We start from the raw sequence: 23,025 nt of genomic DNA on the forward strand, positions 1-23,025 counted from the left end.
GTTCCCTTCAGATTTAGGATTGTCATTTAAATTTCAACGGAGACAATTTTCATTAACAGTGTGTTTTGCAATGACCATCAACAAAAGTTAGGGTCAATCATTATCACATGTAGCACTTTACTTGCCAAAATCAGTGTTCACCCATGAATAATTTTATGTTGCTTTGTCAAGAGTTAAAAATTGCAGTGGCCTCAATTTTCTAATTCTGGACGAAGACGACAATCAAAAGTCATCAACAACAAATGTTGTGTTCAAAGAAGTTTTTAATAATATTTAAGTAAGAAAAATAGTATTTTTATTTTAATAACGTATTATGATTTACACTTTTATACAAATATTTATTGTAGATATAACTAATTTATCTATAACTCTGCTTTCAAACTTGAGATGAAATGTGTAACAGGAAGCAACACATCATATGCCAATTGTATTTCTAATGAGGTTAGTAAAATATTAGGTTGTCGATAAATTTTCATTAGCCTTTAGATATAAAGTTTAGTGTAAAATTGACATGTTACTAATACAATTATATATGTTCCTATTTTTATAGACCACTTTTCTTATGGCTCAAAAATATTATGGACTTCAAACCGTTCCATTTGCATTATACTTAGAATAAAGATAAAACAGCATATTCAGTACGTTTGTTATATAATGACGATGATAATGTTATATTAAATTCGAAAAATGTATTATTATAAAATATTATTTTACCAACTATATCAAATTAAAATGTAAGTTCGTGCATTGCACGAATTTAACACTAGTATATACAGTGACGAATCCAAAAAATTTTGATAACGGGGGCAATATATATATAAAATATTTTTTATAATAAAAATAATATGTATACATAACAATCAATTATCAAATTATTCATTAATCGTTATGTATTTGTATATAAATATATGTATTGTTTAATTTATTTTTAATATAAATTTTTTATTTCAATATATATATACATGTGGTTATTTTTTATGTACATATAATATGATTAGTTTTTAAAATATCTAATTTATAAATTAAAACACTAAAATAATAATTTAAATAATAACATATAATTTAGAATTTTATTATTTAGGTTTCGTATTTTAAAAAAATTAAGTAATCTTTTTCTTAACAATACAATCAAAATATCTGTCTTTTTATATAGGATAATGCTACATATTCATGTTCTTTTATTAACCAAGTCCACCTAAATTAGTCTAAGATAACAAAAATCAGTTATCACTAACATTATTTCAAGTATTATTGTTTAACTTGATTAGACTTAGTTCATAAAAAGATTTGGATGTGTAGTATTATTCATATATATATATATATATATATAAGTAAATACTTATTTAAAAATTTACTTCTCATACAATTAGAAGCCAATTCTTATTGAGATTCATAGTTGAGAAAGTTCTCTCAATTAATGCAATTGTTATGAAAAAAAATTAAAGCTAATATAAAAAAAGATAAAAAATACTCTTTCGAGTCGATTTCTAAGAAAAAAAACACAAATTTAATTTAAATTGAGAATTGATCATTCTAATGACATCTAATATGAATTTTTTAAATTGACTATGAAGTATCAAAAAATTGAATAAAAAATTATTATAAGATCAAATTCAATAATTTAATGGAGACAAATAAATATTATTATCATATATTACTCAAAAAAATTTTAAATTGTAGTGGGAGCAATTACCCCCACAATTATATATATATACACATTCGTCCCTGAGTATATAAAAAAACGTTATCATCGTGAAAATAACATTTATTAACGCCAATTATTGTAAGGGTCACGCTACGGTACAGATTTAAATTTACAGATATTTGCTTTTCTTTCAACACGTGTATTTTGTTTTTATGTTGGGAAAGCAGCTTGGCAAACTTCGGTAGTTTAGAAAGTTGGCGGCTTGTTAGATATAAGGAAAGAGAAATTATTCATGTTGGACCCATCTTTGTATATGGATTGGTTCTTGACTCCTTGAAACTTTTTTTTTTTCTTAACGAGTCCTACAACAAAAATAGAGAAAGAGTTTTAATACCAATAACAATATTAATTAGCTAAGACAAAACAAAATATTAATTAGCTAAAATATGGATTAAATTTTAATTGATATAATTATTTTTTTAAAAAATTATGACATATATGCTTTTTAATTGATGAAAAAAATTAGTAACTAATTTCATATATTATAATCAAAGAGAGCTTTCTCTTATATAATTCAAAAAGATTAAAGTACTAAATTGGTTTTCTATTTTTTGGTGTAATTTTATTTGGGTCTTTAAGGTTTAAAGTGTCTTACTTGAATTCAAAAAAATTTCATTTAGCTTTAATATAATCCTACTGTGAGGTCAAAGTTAAATAATAAACGGAATGTACTACATAATAGCAGTATAAGAATAAGATTGATAACATGGAGAACAAGTACAAGCTCCAGAGTCACAAAATCAACCGTAAATGCATCAATATATTTATTTATCATTCTTCTTACAATTTAAATAAAATTGTTGAGTTAAAAAATTAACTAACATAAATGATTATGACAAACAATAGATTATTGGACTAATTACCTAATTAGTTTTGATTATTTTGGTTGAGTGATGCAGGCCAAAATAAATATACAAAGCTGCAGCTCATTAAGGAACAAACTGAATCTGTTGGTGGGCTAACAATCTAAAGGAAGCCCAAAGGAAACAAGGCAAAGAAATCAAACGGGCTGAACTTGAATAGAACTGATCCAAGCCCGGTTTGGCTTCTCTCAAGCAAATCCCTCTAATTTGCTTTCACCAAAAGCAACGTTCACCTTGTGTCACTTCGGAAAGAACACAGAGAAAGAGAGAAAAAGCTTAGCCTTTAAACTGTTCACCAAAGAAAAAAGAAAGAGAAGGATTAAGTAAGAAAGGCAGAGGTCTAATCACCCAAATCAAACCAAATCAAGCTAAGGCAGAAGTTAAAGGTAATTTATTTCCTCTTACATGCATCGTGCTTTCCTCTACTCTTCCCCAACTCTCTGCCAGTCCAAATTGGGATACATGGGAAAGATGGACTCTGATCAACACTGCTGCATATCTACGGTCAAATTTGTGTCTTGGTGACCAAGTAGTGTGTCAATGGCTAAGATCTGAGTTTACCATTGAAAATATTTATTTTTGTTGTCATGTGGCTTTTGGTCAACAAAGAAGGTCAGAACCAAAGTTCCTAAATTGAGGATTAATGGAAGAAAGTGAACGGCTGAGTTGGTGAAGCACACAGCTCGAGGGTTGACCTAGGAGAGAGCAACTTAGTAACATGCAAGGAGATACAAAAGAAGATTTTTCATCCTTCAGAAAGTAAGGAGAGATAACCAGTATTTTGAAGTTTATGTTCTGAGAAGAGTTCTCTAAAGAAGTTCATCAACTTGGACAGTGCTTCCTAGTCAAAGGAGCATTCCGCCAGAATGAGGAACTAAATCAGAGGCAAGCAAATCTGGTTAATCACATAGCAAAGAGGCTGTTGAAGCATTAATCTCTTTCATGTTTTATAGATTGTATTTTTTTTCAATGTTTATCTTTTTTTTAATTTCTTGAGGTAAAAGGCTGAATGAGAGAGTTTATTGAAAGAGCCTAAGAGTGAAAAAAGGCAGAGAGAAACACTTGAGTGAAAAGCCTAGAGTGATTTCAGATTTCTTTAGGTTGGTCCAATGTCTTGTATCTTGTACATGTGAGGTACCCCTTTCTTAGTTGGGTGAGCACTAAGAGTGAAGAGTTAGGTATTAGCATAACTAAGTCAAGTTAGGTTAGAACTTGAGTGTGAAAGGATTGTGTCAATCCTGTGGAATTTGTGTATGTAATTCTTTAACTATAGTGGAAATTCTACCACTGTTGTGGTGGAGACTGGATGTAGGTTGCATAGCACAAAGCAACCGAACCAGGATACATGATGGTGTCAGCTTCTTTCTTCCCTGCTCTGTTCTGTTTTCTGATATTCATGAGACAAAATGAAATTGTCCCATAAATTTTCTGCTGCTGAATTCAAACAGTTTCAGATTGAAAGTTTGTTTTAAAGGGTTAAGGGTTAAGTATGATTTCGGTTCCTAACGTAGAGGCCAAAAATTTATTTCGTCTCTGGCCTTTTTTCGCCACAAAATGGTCCCCAAGGTTTTCAGTTTGTTTTAAAATCGTCCTTTTTTTCAAATTTTTTGCTTTTATTACCAAATTACCCTTAATAAAAAAATAAAAAAGGAAAACGCGTAAAGTAAAGGGGAAAGGGGGAAGGGGTTACGCGAAGGGGGGAAGGGTTGGGGGGAGAGGGGTTCAGGAAGAAGAGGGGGAAGGGTCCTCGCTGTCGCCATCGCTGCCGCTGCTCTTTGCCGCCGCCGCCGTTCAACAGCACCAGAATCAGTCGCAGTTTCGCTTTCAAATGTCAGGGCTGCCATTGCTCGTCGTCGTTCGGTGGTTGGATCTCGCTGCTGCTCCTCTGGGCTTGGCAGAGGTGCTCGATGGCGGTGGATTATAGTTTGAGGCAAGAACAGGGGAAGACTTCGGTGGTGAGATGAGGGAAGAGAAGAGGTCGCGCTGTGATGGTGGCACTAGGTAGCGCAAGAGAGAAGAAGAAAAGGGTTGCGGTGCTTTGATGCGGTTTTGGGTGGCTCTTCTTCTTCTTCTTCTTCTTCTTCTTCTTCTTCTTCTTCTTCTTCTTCTTCTTCTTCTTCTTCTTCTTCTTCTTCTTCTTCTTCTTCTTCTTCTTCTTCTTCTTCTTCTTCTTCTTCTTCTTCTTCTTCTTCTTCTTCTTCTTCTTCTTCTTCTTCTTCTTCTTCTTCTTCTTCTTCTTCTTCTTCTTCTTCTTCTTCTTCTTCTTCTTCTTCTTCTTCTTCTTCTTCTTCTTCTTCTTCTTCTACCTTTATTATTGTTGTTTCTGGTTACTTCTGCTTCTGATTGATTATATTGTTTTATTGTTATTGTTGTTGTTGTTGTTCTATTTCTGTTTGATTAATTGTTGTTGTTACTTCTTGTTCTGTTTCTGCTTGTGCTTCTGCTGGTGCTTCTGCATGATTTTGGGAAAGAAGGAGAATGGGCATTTTGGTCCGAAGGACGGTTTTAAAACAAACTGAAAATTAGTAAAAGTTATTTTTAGCATAGTTATTAAACTCAGTTTAATTTTGTTAGTCGAATTGGTAAATCCAGTTTAGCTTAGTTGATTGAATTGAAAATTCGGTCATAATCTTTTTAGTTGAATTGGTAAATCCAGTTTGACTTAGCGTGTATTTGGATTGTAATTTGTCAAATTAGAGTTTGAATAAAAGTGATTTTATAGAATTGATTTTGGGTAGAAGTAAGTTTGTGTTAACATGATTTATGTTTGGCAACTCTATACCAAATTTGATTTAAGTTTGGTTTTATGAACAAAATCACTTCTGCATTTGTAGAGAAGAAAACTAGCCAAACAAAAAGTTGAAGCTTTCAAGAAATTCTAACATGTTTTTTCCCTTTAAACGTGTTTACCAAACACACTCTTTAGTTGATTGAATTGAAAATTCGGTCATCAATCTTTATTGGGTCATTAAAAATAATAACAACATTATCTATTACAACTTAATCTTTCAATAACAACAATAACAATAATAACAACATTAATATTCGAATAAAAGAAAAAAAGATTCTTTTTTAAATGTGGGGTTATTTTTACATTATCTATAAGTTAATTTGATTAGTATTTAATTAAGTGAGGTTCTAATACTTTTACACATTCAATTAGCATTAAATATTTTAACTTAAAAAAAAATCTAATTTTATATCAACTTGACAATGAATATATAGTGTTTTTGTTAAAAACGAGTCTTTAATTTTTAGTTAGAAACAATCTTCCACCATTAATTAATTTATATACGATTAAAAAATATTATAAGAGAGTTAAATTGTATTTTTTGGTCTAAGAATAAAAAATAATGTACATTATAAATACATAACTCTCCAATTTTTTATTTCAAATTTTTTCAGTCATGTAATTATTTCATTTAATTATAAATAAAAAGAAAAATCAAGTCAATTTCACTACAATCAAACTCAAAGACCATTTATATATAAACATTGCATAATTAGACTCTTCTTATAATTTTTTTTTATTTTTTAGTCATTTTAATACATGTATTAAGTATATAAATTAGATACTATTAGAATTTAAAAGTATTTAACAGATTAATAGAAAAAATAGTTAAGTAAATATGTAAATAATTGAAAACATAATGCCAATTTTTAAATATACTTCATAATTGACTAAATAAAATATTATTATTATTAGGTTAAATTATACAGTTGGTCCCTATACTTTTGGTGAAATTGTAAATTGGTCATTACACTTTAAAAGTTTGTAATCGGGTCCCTAAAGATAATTAAAATTTGTAATTTAGTCCTCGCCGTTCAAAAAGTGTTTGATTTAACAGAATATTCTCAAAATATTTTCTATTTTGAACATGTGACCTGCACATATTTGCAATAGGGACCAGTTTGCAACTTTAGTGAAAATATGAGGACCAACCGTGTAATTTAATCATTTGAAAATGACCAAAAACTCCCTAGACTATCTGAATCCACCCTACCCCTCCCCAGCTCTCTCACTCTCACTTTCTCACTTTCCAAAATGGCACCCCAACCCCAACACTCTCTGTCTCTCACCTCGGCTCACCATCGTCGTGCTTCTCGCCTCCGTCACCATGCTGAATTCACTAATAAATTGAGTTGCTATTTTTGTGTTGATTTGTTGCTATTTTTTTCTTAGACATTAAATTGTTCGCTTTGAGCATGCTTGGGATTGGAATTGTTCTCTTTCATTTATCGTCGGTGTTCAGTATTTGAATTGGAAGAGAAGAAAAAGTTGTCAGATGAGAGAGGCGAGATAGAGAAAGGAGGCGAGACCCGACTCGTGAGCACAAATGCGGTGGATCCGGTGTAGCGACGGTAAACCGAGGTGAGAGATAGAGAGCGGTGGGGTTCGGATGTCGTTTTAGAAAGTGAGAAAGTGAGAGTGAGAGAGCTGGGGAGGGACGGGTAGGTTCAGATAGCCTAGGGAGTTTTTGGTCACTCCAAATGATTAAATTACACAGTTGGTCCCCATACTTTTACTAAAATTGTAAATTGGTCCCTGTTCTCAAACATGTGCAGTAGGTCACATGTTCAAAATAAAGAATATTCTGAGAATATTCTGTTAAATCAAACACTTTTTGAACGGTGGGGACTAAATTACAAATTTTAATTATCTTTAGGGACCCGATTACAAACTTTTAAAGTGTAATGACCAATTTACAATTTCACCAAAAGTATAGGGACCAACTGTATAATTTAACCTAATAATAATAATATTTTATTTAGTCAATTATGAAGTATATTTAAAAATTGGCATTATGTTTTCAATTATTTACATATTTACTTAACTATTTTTTCTATTAATCTGTTAAATCAAACACATAAAAGCATATAATTTGTATTTATATTTACTAGAATTTTACATACATAAATCAATACAGTTTGCACCTATATTTTTAGAATTTGCATACATAAATTAATAAAATTTATTTGTTAAAATAATTTAATATTTATACTGGCTAAATAATGACCAAAATTACTAAAAGTTACTAGTTCCCAAAAATTTTTCATAAAATATTAGTTTATAAATGAATTAAAGAAAGTCATGTAACTCTTTTTTCATTTTTAAATTATACAAGAAAAAACTCTCTTTAATATATATTATATAGAATTAATTATCAATTTTTTCATCAATTAAAAAGTACATATGCCATAATTTTTATAAAAAATAATTATATCAATTAAAATTAAATTCATATTTTAGCTAATTAATATTGTTTTGTCTTAGCAAATTAATTTTATTATTGGTATTAAAAATTTAAAATTTTTTTTTTATTTTTTTTGCAAGACTCATTAAGGATTAAAAAAAAAATTAAGAGAGTCAAAGACCAACTTATATATAAAAAGAGGTCCAATGCAACATAAATGGCTTCTCTTTTATTGTGTCTAAGCAAGCCAAGCCACCAATTTTTTAGGTCACTGAAACTAGCCAAATTGCTTCCCCAACATAAAGATAAAATAGTACACGTGTTGCAAAAAGAGTTATGTGATGGGAATATCTGTAAACTAAAATCTGTACACTATAATTCTCCTTATTGTAATGGTATAATTTGGCCCTACCAAATCTTATACAGTTGTACCTAGGCCCAGGTGATAAATGAGAAAATTAGAAAAAAAAAAAAAACCAGTTAATAACATTTATTAACGCCAATTATTGTAAGGGTAAGTCTATGGTGCCGTTGGAATGTGACGCGTGCATCTGTATACTTACCAAAGAGACGCGTGCATGTGTATACTTACCAAAGAGACTGTGTTTGTAGGGCGACTATATTGAGGGATGGATTGTTCCATTTTTTTGTTTATGCCATGTTTATTAATTAGGATTAATAAAGTCTTTATTGTGTCATTGGGCTTGGACTATGCTTTTTGGGTTGGACTAGTTGAACTTTGATAGATTAATGTATCACTAATTTATAATTACAATTATTCATTAATTTTAACCGTAAAATTTATAAATAAAACAAAAATAAAGCTGAAGGACGTGATAAATTAATAACCCATAGCATGTTGTATAGTAATTCTTTGTGATCATTTTGAAAATAATATATTAATAACCCATATTAACATTTTTTTAATCTTCTAAAGTACAAATTAAATATAATATTTTTTTTTTAAATAAAAAAGACTAAATTATCAAAAGTATTCTAAACTATTAAATCCTTGAGAAAAGTTTTTTCAAACTTGTAAAAATTAAAAATATTATTAAATATTTTAAATTATGATAAATATACCTAACCATTATATATTATAGATAAAATTTTACTCTCCTCCTCTAAAAGATGCTAAAATAATACTCGCGTCCTCTTTATTTATAAAATGTACATTTTTTCTCTAATAATTTTTAAAAAACTTCATCTTTAATCCATTTTAAATTTTGTGTTAATTAATGTTAATTTTATCCATTTTTTAAGAAAAATAATTTTTTTTACAGAAATACTCTTTAGAAAAAATTTTATTTTTTTGTCATTAAATTTTGCTTACCAAAATATTCTTTAATAAATTATTTTTTATTGATTAAATTGTATTTTTACTAAAATATATTTTTTTTAAAAATTTAATAATTAAATTATTTTTTTCTAAGATACCCTTCAATAATTTTTAATTATTAAATTGTGATTTACTAAAATTTTCGTTAACAATTATTTTTATATCTTACTATTAATTTTTTGATATCAATATATATTATTTTAACATTAAATAAAAAAATCTTACCACTGTTAATATTTATAACAATTAAATATATATTGATATCGAAAAATTAATAGTAAAATATAACTACAATTGTTAACAAAAATTTTGGTAAAATTATAATTTAATAATTAAAAAATTATTGAAGGGTATCTTAAAAAAATAATGTAATTATTAAATTTTTTTAAAAAATATTTTAGTAAAATTTAATGGAAAAAAAATAAAATTGTTGTTAAAGGATTTTTTGTGAAAAATAATTTTTTTTTTAAAAGTGGATAAAAGTTAATATTAGCTAACACAAAAAATTTAAAATAAATTAAAGTGGATGTTTTTTAAAAGTTATAAATAAGGAGAATGTACATTTTATAAATAGAAGGGAGAAGAGTGTCATTTTAGTATTTCTTAAGAGAAGGGAGTAGAATTTTCTCTATATTATATTATTATCAAAAAGGATTTTAACGATCAATATTGATGTCCTTTTATGCAAAATATATTTTTTTTTTGGTCAACAAAAAAAAAAACACCATTTAACAATGGATTTTCTTTTTTTTTTCTCTTGGTCAACTTCAGCCTTTCTTCGTCACGCCTAATTAATTAGCATTATGTGAAAACTACCCAGTGCACCTAACACCAAGTCCCAACTCTCAGACCCTTATGTGCCCAATTTTCCTTCATTACAAAACAACCAAAGCATACTTAATTAATTAGCATCCAAAGAACCAAAACGGGATAGTTGGATCCGTCACAATGCGGTGATAAACAACGTGAAACAGGCACATTTTCTACACACACGGCATCTTTATAATGCAACACCTAATGACAGCATCACATGATGGTTTTTATTATCAGCACCATAGAATTTCCCTTATTGTAATGGTATAATTTGGCCCTACCAAATCTTATACAGTTATACCTAGGCCCAGGTGATAAATGAGTAAATTAGAAAAAAAAAAGAGTTAATTGTGTCCTTTTTTTATACGCTGCAAAACGTATATATAAAAATTTAGGTTTCAATATTTCTCTTCATATAACAAATAACAAAAAACAAAGAAAAGAAAAGGAAATATAACAGCACACAACTTGGTGTTGTACATCGAAATTATTTCAAATAACATCAATCACCTTTTTGAAATTGACAAAAAATACATAACATTAGTCTTTGTGATTTCAGTATACTGACATGACTTATTGAGATAGACCATTAATGATACTAATTATATTATATGATTATATTATAATTTAGAGGAGTGCTAAAGAGCCAGTAAATTTTGTATTTTGTAATTATCAATTGACTATCAATAGTATTTTTAATGGTATAAAATTACATCTAATAATAAAAGATTACTTACTTTTTTTTATAGTTAAATGCTGACCAGATTGTTAAAAAAGTACTGACACCTTAGAGCCGTATCTAATAATATGTATTATGACACGTGCCATAATAACGTGAATGGAAAAAAAATTGTCATTCAAAAAAGAGGCGCAGGGAGACACTTCCACGGTTCCACCCCTGTTCCCGCTGCCTCGATCAACATCCCAATTCGCGTGCTTGATACAATTACGTCTGAATTATCTTTGTCCCTAAAATGGTTCAGAAATATCAGTTGCATAGGTTGCTGTCTCCATTAATCCATTTACAGCCTCTATTATATCTTATGGAATGTGGTTTGGGAGAAGTCATGTGTATGAAGCATTAAATGCTGCTAACCACGTCGGTTATCATTCAAAAGATACATAGTTTACAATGTATAGAGTGCATATAGATACACATAACTGCTATTCTACTAAAACTTTGGCCTTCTCCATGTCTGCATTACCTTCGTTTTCATTCAAGGCTTCTTTTATCTGTTTTTCAATGTCAGCCTTTTTTTGTAGGAGTGTTTCTATCTTCTCATTAATCTTCCCAAGCTTTTGTTTCAACTTGGTGACATCGTTGGACTTTTCCTTTCCAATAGGCTTTCTCTTCTTTCCCCCTTTAACCTTCTCTTCTTTTTCCTCTTTCTCCTTCACTTGGTTCACATCATCTTTCTGTTGTTCTGCTTCCTCTTCTCCCTCAATTTTTGGTTTCATCTCTCTCTTTTTTATTGACTTCTCACCTTTCTCATCATCCTGATGCTCCTTTTCTTTTTCCTTCTTTTTCTTCTTCTGTTCTACAACAACTTCTTTAGTTTTTTCTTTGTCCTCCTCTAGCTTGATTTTCTCACTCTTGTCCTTCTTTTCGTTTTTCTTCTCCTCCTTCTTGTCTTTCTTATCTTTCTTCTCATCACCATATTCTCCTCCCTCCTTTTTCTTCTCTTCAATTTCTACATCATCCTCCTTCTTTTCCTTTTTCTTCTTCTCATCCTTCTTTTTCATCTTCTCTTTACCATCATCTCCTTTGTCTCCTTTTTCCTTGTCCTTTGTTTCATTTTCTACATCCTTCTCCTTCTTTTCCTTTTTCTTCTTCTCTTCCTTTTTCTTCTTCTCCTTACCATCCTTGTCCTCGATGTCTTCATTTTTTTCCTTGAGATCTATTTTGCCTGCCTTGCTCTTCTTTTCCTTCTTATCATCACCTTCCTCGCCATCATTTTCTTTCCCTTTCACCTTCTCATCGCCACTTTTACCACCTTTTTCTTTCGTTTCCTTCTTCTTCTTCTTTTGCAGTTCCTCCTCATTCTTTTTCTCTTTCGATTCGTTCTTCAGCTCCAGTTCTACCTTCGTCTTGTCCTTTTTCTCTTTGGATTTGTTCTTCAGCTCCAATTCTACCTCGGTCTTGTCCTCCTTCACATCACCCGGGTTTTTATCGTCAATCTTGATTTTCAGGGACACTTTAGATTTGTCTTCCATACCTATAAACACTGATGATGTAAAAAATCTTTTTGACTGAATCTGACAATCCAAAAATCAAAGAAGTAAGAAGTATGAAATTCACCTTCCCCTAAGGAATTCACTGATATTTACTATCTAAAACATTCAAACAACTCTATACTAATGTGAGAACAGAAAAGCCTCATAGCAAACAGGTATTATCATGCCAAAAAACACACAAATATGAATGAAAAAAATTGGTTTTATCTATCATTATAGTTTTGTTATATTACTCAGCTTCATTGTCATTGTGTATGCTTCTTAAATTGCTACTTTGTCTTTCACCACCAATATAGTGCATCATTTCAACAATATGGATCCGATTCAAATACATTCAATTTAATTAAAACTAAAAATGCAGCTCAGCATACAAGGAAGAGGGAACTAAGAAGCATCAATGGAAAAGAAACTATAATATAGCCAGATGATTTCGGGTGATTAATGATTAACAAACTTTGAGAGCAGAGTTTGGAAACTCAAATAGAATGTCAAATATAGATTTTTTAAAAAGTTATTTACATAAAATAACCAAAATAGAGCATCTGTTCCAAAGGATGCCAACCACTATGGGAAGGGTCATACTTGAGACAATAAAAGAAATAAGGGATAAGTGCACTTTTTACACTTAATGTTTTTGAATTATTTCAATTTTACCCCAACTGTTTCTAAATTACAATGAAATTGCAACTGTCTAGAAACATCAAAGGTAAAATTGCAACAACAACAACAACAAAGCCTTGTCCCACTAGGTGGGATCGGCTACATGAATCAAACGACGCCATTGTACTCTGTCATGTATCATGTCTACAGAGAGACTGTTTACTAAAAGTAAAATTGCAACAATAATTAAAAGTAAGGAGGATTGGAAATGCTATCTCAGTCATCATATATTCATATGGCTACATTAGATTTTGTCTTTGAGATGGAAATACAGGGATACAGAAACAAACACGGATATTTTCACTATCTATGTATAGATAAGAATCCAAACCCAGCCTTTGTAGCCTTATTCCACTCGTACCAAAAGATTTTTTAGTTTAACACTACTGAAGTGGATTTGGAAATCAATTCCTTTAATCTAATTCAAACCGAAGCCTCAGAATTTCACACAACTTGTGGACAGCCAGCAGAAACTTCTTTGGGTCCAGTTTGACATAGGGGATGAAATTGTGGTGAAAAGCTGATGAATTATGATTAATAGAAACTCATCTTTTAACATTTTATTGCTGTTTCCAACCCCATACCAAACCAATTCATGAAATAAACTATTCAGTAAAGAAATAAAAAACAAAATAAAATAAAATTCAGCTGCAACGATCATTTACATGAAGAACCCTAGTCCATCCAAAATCAATGCAAAACACGAACCAAATCAAACATAACATACTGCATATATATTATCGATATAAAACATATTTTCAATAATTCAATTTCTGCTGTCACGAAAACATAACATTAGCAGACTATCACAATTCCAAATTAAAAAAAAAAAAGCGATCAGGGAGTTGAATACAATCCAGGCAGAGATGGAGACAAATCAAAGATACAGAAAAGCAGATTTGTGAAAATCAAGAGATTACGGAGAGAAATACGGTACCTGAAGAGAGGAGAAAGTAGGTTAAGAGCAGAGTATAGAAGTGAAACAAACGGTGGCTTCGTAGTTTCTGGAGTTTTGTCATTTTGCGGTGAGTCACTATTACGGACCTCACTTACTTGACACGAAATTAGAAATCTTCTTTTTTTTAACGTTTTCATCACGTCCGAATTTAATTTTTAAAAGAAACATTTTATCCTTTATCCTAAAAATTAATCACAAAATCAATTATAAAAATATATATTACTTTGATGTATATTTGTTTCAGGTTTAAAGTAAAAGATAGAAATATAAAATAAAAATGTGTAAAGTAACAATTAGATATTTTAAGATTACGATAAATACGTTATGTTATGTGTTTTTATTTATTTATTATGTAAAATTTAACTGTTATACTTATATGTATAGTTAGTTATGACGTATTTATTTATGAAAGATCTTATGTAAATAATAATTTTTAGAATAAAACTTCACCTATTTTAATAATATTATTGTAAATAAAAAGATGTTAATAAAAATTACATAAAAATTTAAAAAATAATAATATTTTATTGTCTAAAATTATATTTTTTCATACTCATCTAAGCAAGAAACCATTATAAATAACAAAATTTATATACATATATTTACTATGGCAGAAAATTCAATTTGTAATTTTTTTAATAATTAATTAATCTAAAATCAAAATTTTTAAGAATCTAATGGTCATTTTACTCGTAAGAATGTCATCTTTTAATGCTAAAAAAATCAAACATAGTCAAAATAATAAAAATATAATTTTTATTCAAAATTAATGAAAAAAAACAGATAAAAAAAAATTGGTAGGACGTAAAAGTAATAGTGATGCATGGATGTGGTGTAGGCGTAGGGCTTTCTATTTTGATAAATTTATTTTTTTTTTATTATTTTGCTCGATTGAAAGTTGATGATCTGTGGCAGAAGCATGTTGTGTGTGTGTCCGCATTGGTTGGTGATTCCGTTTCCAAAGCATGCATTGTTACTCCGTATGATGACAACGAAGAAACGAAGGAAATAAAAGTAACAGAAACCTAACCATTTTCCTTATCTCCGTGCCTCTGGCTCTGGGTTTGCACTTGGCGTATGGCCTGGTTTTTTCTTAACCAGGTCGTCCTTCCCAGCTCCCATTCTTCCTCTCCTTGCGTTCCATTCCGCCATTGACATTCTTCAACTTTAATTTCTTCCACAATGAACGATCTTCTAACGGTATTTAATCCTCTTTCACGTAATAATGTTGATTCATATTTCTTGTCTAATTTGTGTTCATCCAGATCCAGTTTTGTTTGGGGGTTTTGTATTAGGATTGTAGATTTTGGATGTATTTGTTGTCTAACTGATATTTATAAAATGAGGAAGTATAGGGAGCTAATGGAGTATCTGTACAATGTGTACAATGGGAGTTTAGGAATGTTCGATTCAGTAGGATATCAGATGTTTATTATTCCGATACCTGGATGGTTATTTTGGATAACATGATGTATTGTGTTTGAAAAATTAGTTATATTTTACTTTGGATGTTCATTTTTTAACTCATATTGGGTCAAATAAATAATCCATTGTACGCATTCTACAAATAATCCATTGGCTCCCTAGCGGGATTCTTATAAAATATTGCATCTATTGTGACGTTTTTGTAAAGGTGAAATTAGGAATTTCAATTGTTTTTTCCTTTCTTTGTTTTGGTACTATAGGGAGTAGATTATAAAATTTTTCCTATTGTAACGTTTTAGCTTGGAGTGTTCTATTTTACACACTTTGTATTCTACATGCATCATAGATCAGCTTATTCTTCAATCCTATGCAGAGCAAGAGCTAATAGAATAGCAGTAATGTCTGTGAATATTTTACTTAGGAATTAGAACGTGTAGATGGCATATGCAACATTAAGGTGAAACTATATTTATTAACTTGACCTTTTTTCTTTAGGAATCATTTGAGATCCCACGTGGCCAAGGTCGTGGTGGTGTAGACATTGAGTTAGGAGCATATGGAATGAACTCAGGAGAACTGGGCTTGAATCTTTTCTTCAAAAAGGTGTTTGTTCTTAATCCTTATACTTATGTTGAACACCATTAATCAACTTTTCTTTCTTTTTTCCCCCCTCAATTTTGTAAAATTACAGAATGACTTTAAATCCATGTTCAATCATCTTGTCATCTCATGGAATGTATGGAATTTCTCCCTTGTCTTGTAGATTCAAGAGCTCGATAAACAATATGCTAAGCTGGATATGCTTTTGAGAAGGCTCCAGGTAAGCTGTCTCACCCTTAAACACACCTGTAACAAAAAATTTACATTGATAATGAATCAGTTTTGTTGTTTTTATGATGAACACCAAGATATTAGATATACTTGTACTAGTGTCTTAACATAAATATGATAAATACAGAAGCGGTCAATCCAGGTAAAATATCGATATTAAGGGTTATACAACCATATAAATACTTTTCTTCTTGAATTTCTCCTTCCTGACGTACACTAGCACAGTTAGAACTTGGAAGGGCCACCAAAAGAACCATTAGAGAGATGGCGTATATCCTAAGGACTGAAGCAGTTTCCTCTTGTAGAATTCAAAGTCTTTGGCTTGAGAGGGAAAAAAAACTAGAATTTTTAAAGGGATTTCTTCCTCTTTTTTAACTTCTTAGCTTTAGTATACAGTTCTGTAAATGGTCTTATTAGAGGTGTTTTGTTGATAGATATATTATAGAGATTGGCCTGCCTTGTTAGGTGGGTTGATCTCATAGGGATGACACATTTCTGTTTCTTCTTGTAAGGACACCATATTCTTTACGTACTTCGTTCATTTTTTTTTTTTCTGATTCTCTTCATGAAAGTTGTTCCTGATAAGAAAATTGATAAAAAAACCACCCAAATTCATATATCTCATCTTATAAGTACTTTTAGTTCTCTAAAATTAGCAAGTAAGGACGTTGTCAGAGAGTGAAAAGTGTTTGTTTGCAATTGATAGACAGCTTGCATGTCAAGAGTGAGGGAGAAACATAGGAGAAAGAAATGTTGCGATTCGAAAACCATTTATGAAGGACAAAGAATGAGAAAATTCTAGCTTGAATGCAGTTGAAATAAGCCTTGAATTGTTGCTCTATTTAGTCAGATTTTTAACAAGTTAATTGACGAAATAGAAAGTGGAATAAATAATTTGCTTTTGCTCCAACTTCAGAATTTTCAAATTGGTAAGAGTAGAGCACTCTGTATGTATGACTTGTTTAGGAAAATTTTCTATTAAGTGTTGTGCACTTGTGCTTGCTTGTTTCTGTACTTTATCTAGTAAAAACTGCTTGCAATTTTTTCATCATTTTGCTCAAAACTTGCTTACAGGAAGCCCATGACGAGTCAAGATCTGTGACCAAGGCTCCTGCCATGAAGGGTTAGTATAATTCCGGTCTGTTTTCTTAGTTTCTTCCTATACAATTCTTTTGCATGTTTTATTTCATGTGCTTCTTTTGAGCTAAAGATTGAATTTAGTTTCATTATCATAAATGTAAATTCCATACTGAATAAATAAATGAACAATAAGCATGCTAATGCTTATTAATCCACTTTTCTTTTTATTTATATTATAGTTTGAGACTAATAAATTATAAAAAGTTATCATTTAAAATTATGAAACTCTTTTATTATCAAAACTAATTATATATCTTGTAGTGGAATGTCTAAAATGGCGTGTTTGATTGATAAGTCTTTGGAACACAGTTAAAAAATGATGTAAAGTGAGGGTGGTCTTTTCACCTTTTTATTAGATTTGTTGGGATGTGTATATGAAGTTCATTGAAACTGCAAAGGGACAACTATGTTGAATGGGACAGTCGCAAAGTTGGAACTGCATAAGAAAGTGTTGAAAAAAATGAAACTGCTAAAGGCAGTGGGATCAAAGTTGGATAAGTTGAGAAAATGATGTGCTATGGAAGCAATGATTGCAGATGTTTGATACCACTTTAACTTCAGCCAGAGGATACATTTGAATATTGGTGTTTGGAAGTTTAAGATTGACTTCACAAGTACTAGACTAATTAATTCTGTTCGATCCACACATCCTTTGCAGCTATTAAAGAGAGAATGGAGAAAGATGTTGATGAAGTTAAAAAAACTGGATATTACATAAAGACAAAAATTGAAGAACTGGACAAAGAGGTGAGATCTCTAATACATGTTTGTCAGGTTGCATTTGGATTTTGTCTCCAAGACTAAAATACAGAGACAGATATGGATATTTCCTGATCCTATTTTTCAAGAAGTAAAGAAAATGCAAGAATTTTCTTTCTGGGACAATTTTTTTGTCTGTCACAGCAGCCTGATGAGTTTCTGTGTCCACTGTCTTTGTATTTCTATCTCAGTGACAGTATCCAAATGTAGCCACTAAAGTTTGAATAAAGACGTAGATTCTTGTTATACAGTCCCTTTTCTCCTCCCTTAACACCACTTAGTCCATTTTCTGTTGCAGAATTTGGCAAATAGGCAGAAACCTGGATGTGGAAAAGGATCAGGTGTTGACCGATCACGAACAGCAACAACTATGTTAGTGCTTTTCCAACTCTCTAGTTATTATTATTATTGTGTGATATAAATGCCTTACTGGTTTGAATTTCAAATTATAGTATAGTGCAATTATTTCTCTTTTCTTTCTCAAGTTTTCAAATATTGAAGTCACAAGTTCTGCCACTGCATAAGTAGAATTTGTTTAGATTCTGAAAGGTGAAAAATGTCTCAGTATACAAATCTACAAAGAACCTTGCATATCATATTCTTCAATCTCCAAGGATGTTGACATTGTTGCTATTATATTCCAGAAATCCAATTTGTAACAGTATATTTGAGGGCCCAAAAGAAATGAGGAAAAATTGAAAAGCCTTGCTTCTCTTTGCCTGATTTTCTCTTTGCAGACAGTGAAATCTACCTATAACATTGGATCACAAACAAGGATTACACAGAAGTATTATATTGTAATTGTTATTTGCTTGATGTTTGACCAATGTTATATGCACCTGATTTTTTGTATTAAATTTTTTTGCAGTAACTTGAAAAAGAAACTGAAGGACAAGATGGCTGAATTTCAGGTTGGTTTGTCTAAACTTGTCTCTTTTGTTTTAGAGTTGTGTTTAGTTCTTTCATATAGTGTGTTTAACTCGTGCAGATGTATACTATATGTAAAATACATATAAGAAAATATTATGTCATAATTCTTCGTGAGATTTTGTTTAATTGTTATGTAAGTTATCAGGGAATTATAGAAGTTAAACCACAAGTTTTATGATTTTTGAACATATGGAATTTATTTTCTCAATTTTATTTTTCTATATAATGAAATCTGGGTTATATCTAATTTTTTTAAATCTTTGCAGACCCTTAGAGAAGCCATTCATCAAGAATACCGTGAAGTTGTTGAGAGACGTGTGTTTACAGGTTAGTTTTTTATATATAAATCCATGCAATTTGATTCCATTGATTTTCTTTGCCGTGGAGTTAAATTTTTGGTATTCCCTGTTTTTCATGGTTGTTAGTAACGGGCACAAGAGCTGATGAGGAGGTATTTTCATTTTTCCCTGAAACTTTTTTTTTTTTTTTTTTTGATAGGAAACTGTATGCCTTTGAGAAGTTTTTCTTCTAATCATTTAACAATGTACAGACAATTGACAGATTAATTGAGACTGGAGACAGTGAGCAAATCTTCCAGAAGGCAATTCAGGAACAAGGAAGAGGGCAGGTTTGTCTCATTCTGATACTTTCTCCATCTCTTCCTCTTCATTTTCCTATTTAATTTTCTAGCTTTTTTAAGTCTTAATTTAAGTCTTTTAACTCAGTAAGATATATGTTATTTTTGTTTTGGTTTTGGTCCAGTAAAATTTAAAAGTTATCTATTGTTGTCTTGGCCGTTTGTTTGCTCCGTTAAATGTTAACGATTCTTAACTATCAACTTCACATAAAAGACCACTGCACCTGAGTTTTCACCAAAAATTTAAGTTGTATGTCATCATTTATTGAAGTCCTATGATGGCAAGTACAAAAATATTTTACTTCTAAATTTTACTGAATTAGAACCACGGGGACAGAAACCAAAAAGAGCATATTTTAGAGTCCAAAAATTTATTTAAGCCAACTTTCTAACGTGAATATCTTATACTCTCCCATAACTTTCATCATATGCACTTTTTCAAATCCTGTTTCTGGAATGAGTAAGGAGCATTGTTGATGTTCCTTGCTTCTTGGTCATTGGTAAATAGGCTGAGGACAATGAATCTTAAGAATTTACCTTCTTTTAGTTTGTGCCTCTCAAACTTCTATGTTCTCTATGTAGATAATGGACACACTAGCAGAAATTCATGAGCGGCATGAAGCAGCTAGAGACGTTGAGAAGAAGCTTGTTGAATTACAACAGGTAATTTGTTTCAAATAATCTGCATCAACTACAATGTGATAGTATCCTACTAGGTCAGATTAGCTACATGTATCAAAGGATGATATCCTGTACACAGTGGCGAGGAATTAATAGTAGTTACTTTTTTTTCCTCCCAAGATAGACTAGTGGTTACTTTTTTCACCATGATGTTGTGGTAGTAATTACCTTTTGGTTTCTAAATCTATTCTGTTTAAATATAGGTACAGATTTTTAACACTTCATCACCCTACACTCTTTCACTAGGGCACATCAGTGACCATTACAAAGTACAGACTAGTATGGAGTTAAAAAATGTGTGCAATGAAGATATTTAATGTGTATAAATAATAAACTAGTATGGAGCTTTTATATAATAGTGTAAATAAAACTGATCCATACAAAAGAAAGATAAGATATACGTTGCATTGCTACATCTGTAGGACTAGGAAGTTAAAGATGCAGTTAGAAACCTTGCGAAAATTATTGTAATTTATTTTCTTTTGTCTCTGAAATGTATTTACATGTCTTGGCAGATTTTTATGGATATGGCAGTATTAGTCGATGCACAAGGTGACATGCTTAACAACATAGAAACACAGGTATTTGGATCATTCCATAATACAAAGCTGTTGGATTGTGTTTGGATTCTGTCTCCGAAGAGAAATATGGAGACAGAAATAGAGACACTATTTTCTTTCCTAGAGACAGAAAATTTCTATATTTTCTATATTTTCCAATGAATGTTTGTTTGTATTTTCTGTTGAATCAGGTTTTAAATGCAGTAGATCACGTGCAACAGGGCAATACAGCCCTCCATAAGGCAAAGAAAATTCAAAGGAAATCTAGAAAATGGATGTGCATTGCACTCATAATATTTCTTGTCATTCTTATAATCCTCCTTACCAGTGTCATCAAACCATGGCTTGCCAAAAAGCAGGGTGTTTAATTACTGATTCTTGATCCATATGCCTGTGTTTGGTCTGTGTCCCGCTGCTTTTTCATATTCTTTCATTCTTTTCCTTTTTCTTTTCGTTTAAAATATGCACACATTTTAGAGTAAATAGTCAAACTAGTTCTTCAAATTTCACTCATTAGTCAAATTAGTCTCCCAAATTTATCAAACATAAGCTATGTTTGTCTTTGCTTAGAGTAATTCGGAGGATAAACATAATTAACATTAATTAATTTGGAGGATCAATACGATTTAGTGGAAATTTGGAGATTAATTTAACTAACGAGTGAAATTTGAAGCATCAATTTAACCAAACACAGTGTATATATATGTGTCTCTGTTTCTATTGTGTCTGTTCCTATCTCCATTGTCTTTGTGTTTGTGACTCTAATGTCTTTGTGCTCTGTTCCTTTTGTCCTAGGAAATGAACCAATTCGTATCCCATCTTTCTCCTTTGTCACTTCCTTGTTCAGCTTTTGTTTGTTTTTATACCTTTCTCAGTGTTGAATTGACTTCAATGAATCCTGCATCAATATACAGAAAATTCAGTTGAGTTGTGTACTAATTTCTGATTTTGGTGGACAAATTGGGCTAAAAAAGCTCAAAAAGTGTATACGAGTTTCTACTTGAAGAAAACACATTGCTTAATAATAATTGGTGTACATTTAATTTTCTACTAAACTATCTCCGACAAAAGCTAGTGAGTGTGATCATAATTAAAGTGAAAGTTGATTCGTTGAAACAGGTTTGCTCATATTTTATATTTTAATGATATAGTTACACTGATTAAAAGGTTTAAAAAATCATTATAAATACAAAATACATAACTATAATAATTTCCAAAAGAAAAATTTTTAAATTATACATAATTTATTTACAAGTTGTAATATTAATTGCAGTACAAATTCGATTACAAGTTACTATTGTAGATAATAATGGTGAAAAAATCAGGTTATTAAGGTTAAGAGTGCGTTTACTTTCTATTAAAAGAATAAGTGTATAAGAATATTTTATATAATTGAAAACAAAAGTTGAAAATTAATTGTTCTTATAAATTTTTTACAAATATCCAAGTACATGAGAAGAATGATATTTTTAGTTAAAAAACTCACTTTTAATCCCCCTCCTCCTCCCCCCAAAAAAAAGAAAAAAGAAAAAAAGAAGCAATTGTACCTGAGATACAGATAGATCATAGATGCATGTTAAGGATCATTGTGCAGCCTCCAAGTGGAAGTCATTCAGGCATTTGTCATAATCCTTTCAAGTTTCAACTGCGGAGAAGGACAGACACTAGCTTCTTGCTTTGGTTTTGTCTTACTAAGTTGTGATCTTTGCCTTAGATTCTTTTTCTTTTTTCTTTTTGTCTTTTCACCAGAAGAGAAAATATTTACAAAAATACCGACAGTTGCACTTTGCAAACATGTAGGGTGTAAGTATAATCTGAGACAGTTCAATACTTTCCCTTTACTATTATTATTACTTGAAATTATTGAACATTTCTTATTTAATACGTGCAGTGTGATTTTTTTAAACAAAAATGTAGGAAAAATAATTATATATGTATCTTAAGAGTGGAAAACTTAAACAACAATAGAATAAGATTGTGAACTATGTATCAATCAATAATACGTGTGTGGATTTTTTTTTTTTTTTTTTTTTTTGTATTAAGAACTTAAAAAAAATGAAAAAGAACAACCCCCAAATTTTGTACCCAAGAATAAGGTTCATACAGATGTAAACAACTAAACATCAGTTTAAGGTAATGATAGTATAAGGTTCTTTTACCAAATTGCTAGAACGAAATGTATGTAGTGCAATTATGCCTTCTAGAAAAATTTGTAGTTACAATTAAAATTACATTAATTTAATTATGTGGTGTCCTACGTCCAAATTTAAGTCTTATCCTACAGGTCTCGAGAA

General features: G+C 30.4%; 2 protein-coding genes across 3 annotated transcripts; one reads left to right on the forward strand and one right to left on the reverse strand.

Annotated features, from left to right (window-relative positions):
• Positions 1-10,985: 10,985 nt before the first annotated feature.
• On the reverse strand, positions 10,986-13,905 carry LOC112782996 (uncharacterized). Of its 2 annotated transcripts, none has more exons than XM_025825712.2 (2): positions 13,748-13,905; positions 10,986-12,171 (listed from the first exon to the last, which is right to left on the reverse strand). In XM_025825712.2, exon 2 carries the CDS (start codon positions 12,127-12,129, stop codon positions 11,080-11,082), a length of 1,050 nt encoding a protein of 349 aa, XP_025681497.1. In that variant the 5' UTR covers positions 12,130-12,171; positions 13,748-13,905; the 3' UTR covers positions 10,986-11,079. The 2 variants fall into 2 exon arrangements, with proteins under 2 accessions (XP_025681497.1, XP_025681496.1); XM_025825711.3 differs by having other exon boundaries at positions 10,986-12,131; positions 13,748-13,899.
• A 736-nt stretch (positions 13,906-14,641) lies between these two features.
• LOC112786857 (syntaxin-132-like) lies at positions 14,642-21,786 on the forward strand. The gene is made up of 13 exons (XM_025830230.3): positions 14,642-14,968; positions 15,689-15,796; positions 15,957-16,013; positions 17,099-17,147; positions 17,823-17,911; positions 18,222-18,295; positions 18,792-18,834; positions 19,120-19,180; positions 19,279-19,304; positions 19,404-19,481; positions 20,073-20,153; positions 20,687-20,752; positions 20,923-21,786. Exons 1-13 carry the CDS (start codon positions 14,951-14,953, stop codon positions 21,097-21,099), a joined length of 927 nt encoding a protein of 308 aa, XP_025686015.1. The 5' UTR covers positions 14,642-14,950; the 3' UTR covers positions 21,100-21,786.
• Positions 21,787-23,025: the final 1,239 nt, after the last annotated feature.

This window comes from Arachis hypogaea, chromosome 20 (assembly GCF_003086295.3).
Source record: "Arachis hypogaea cultivar Tifrunner chromosome 20, arahy.Tifrunner.gnm2.J5K5, whole genome shotgun sequence".
Classification (NCBI taxonomy): Eukaryota; Viridiplantae; Streptophyta; class Magnoliopsida; order Fabales; family Fabaceae; genus Arachis; species Arachis hypogaea.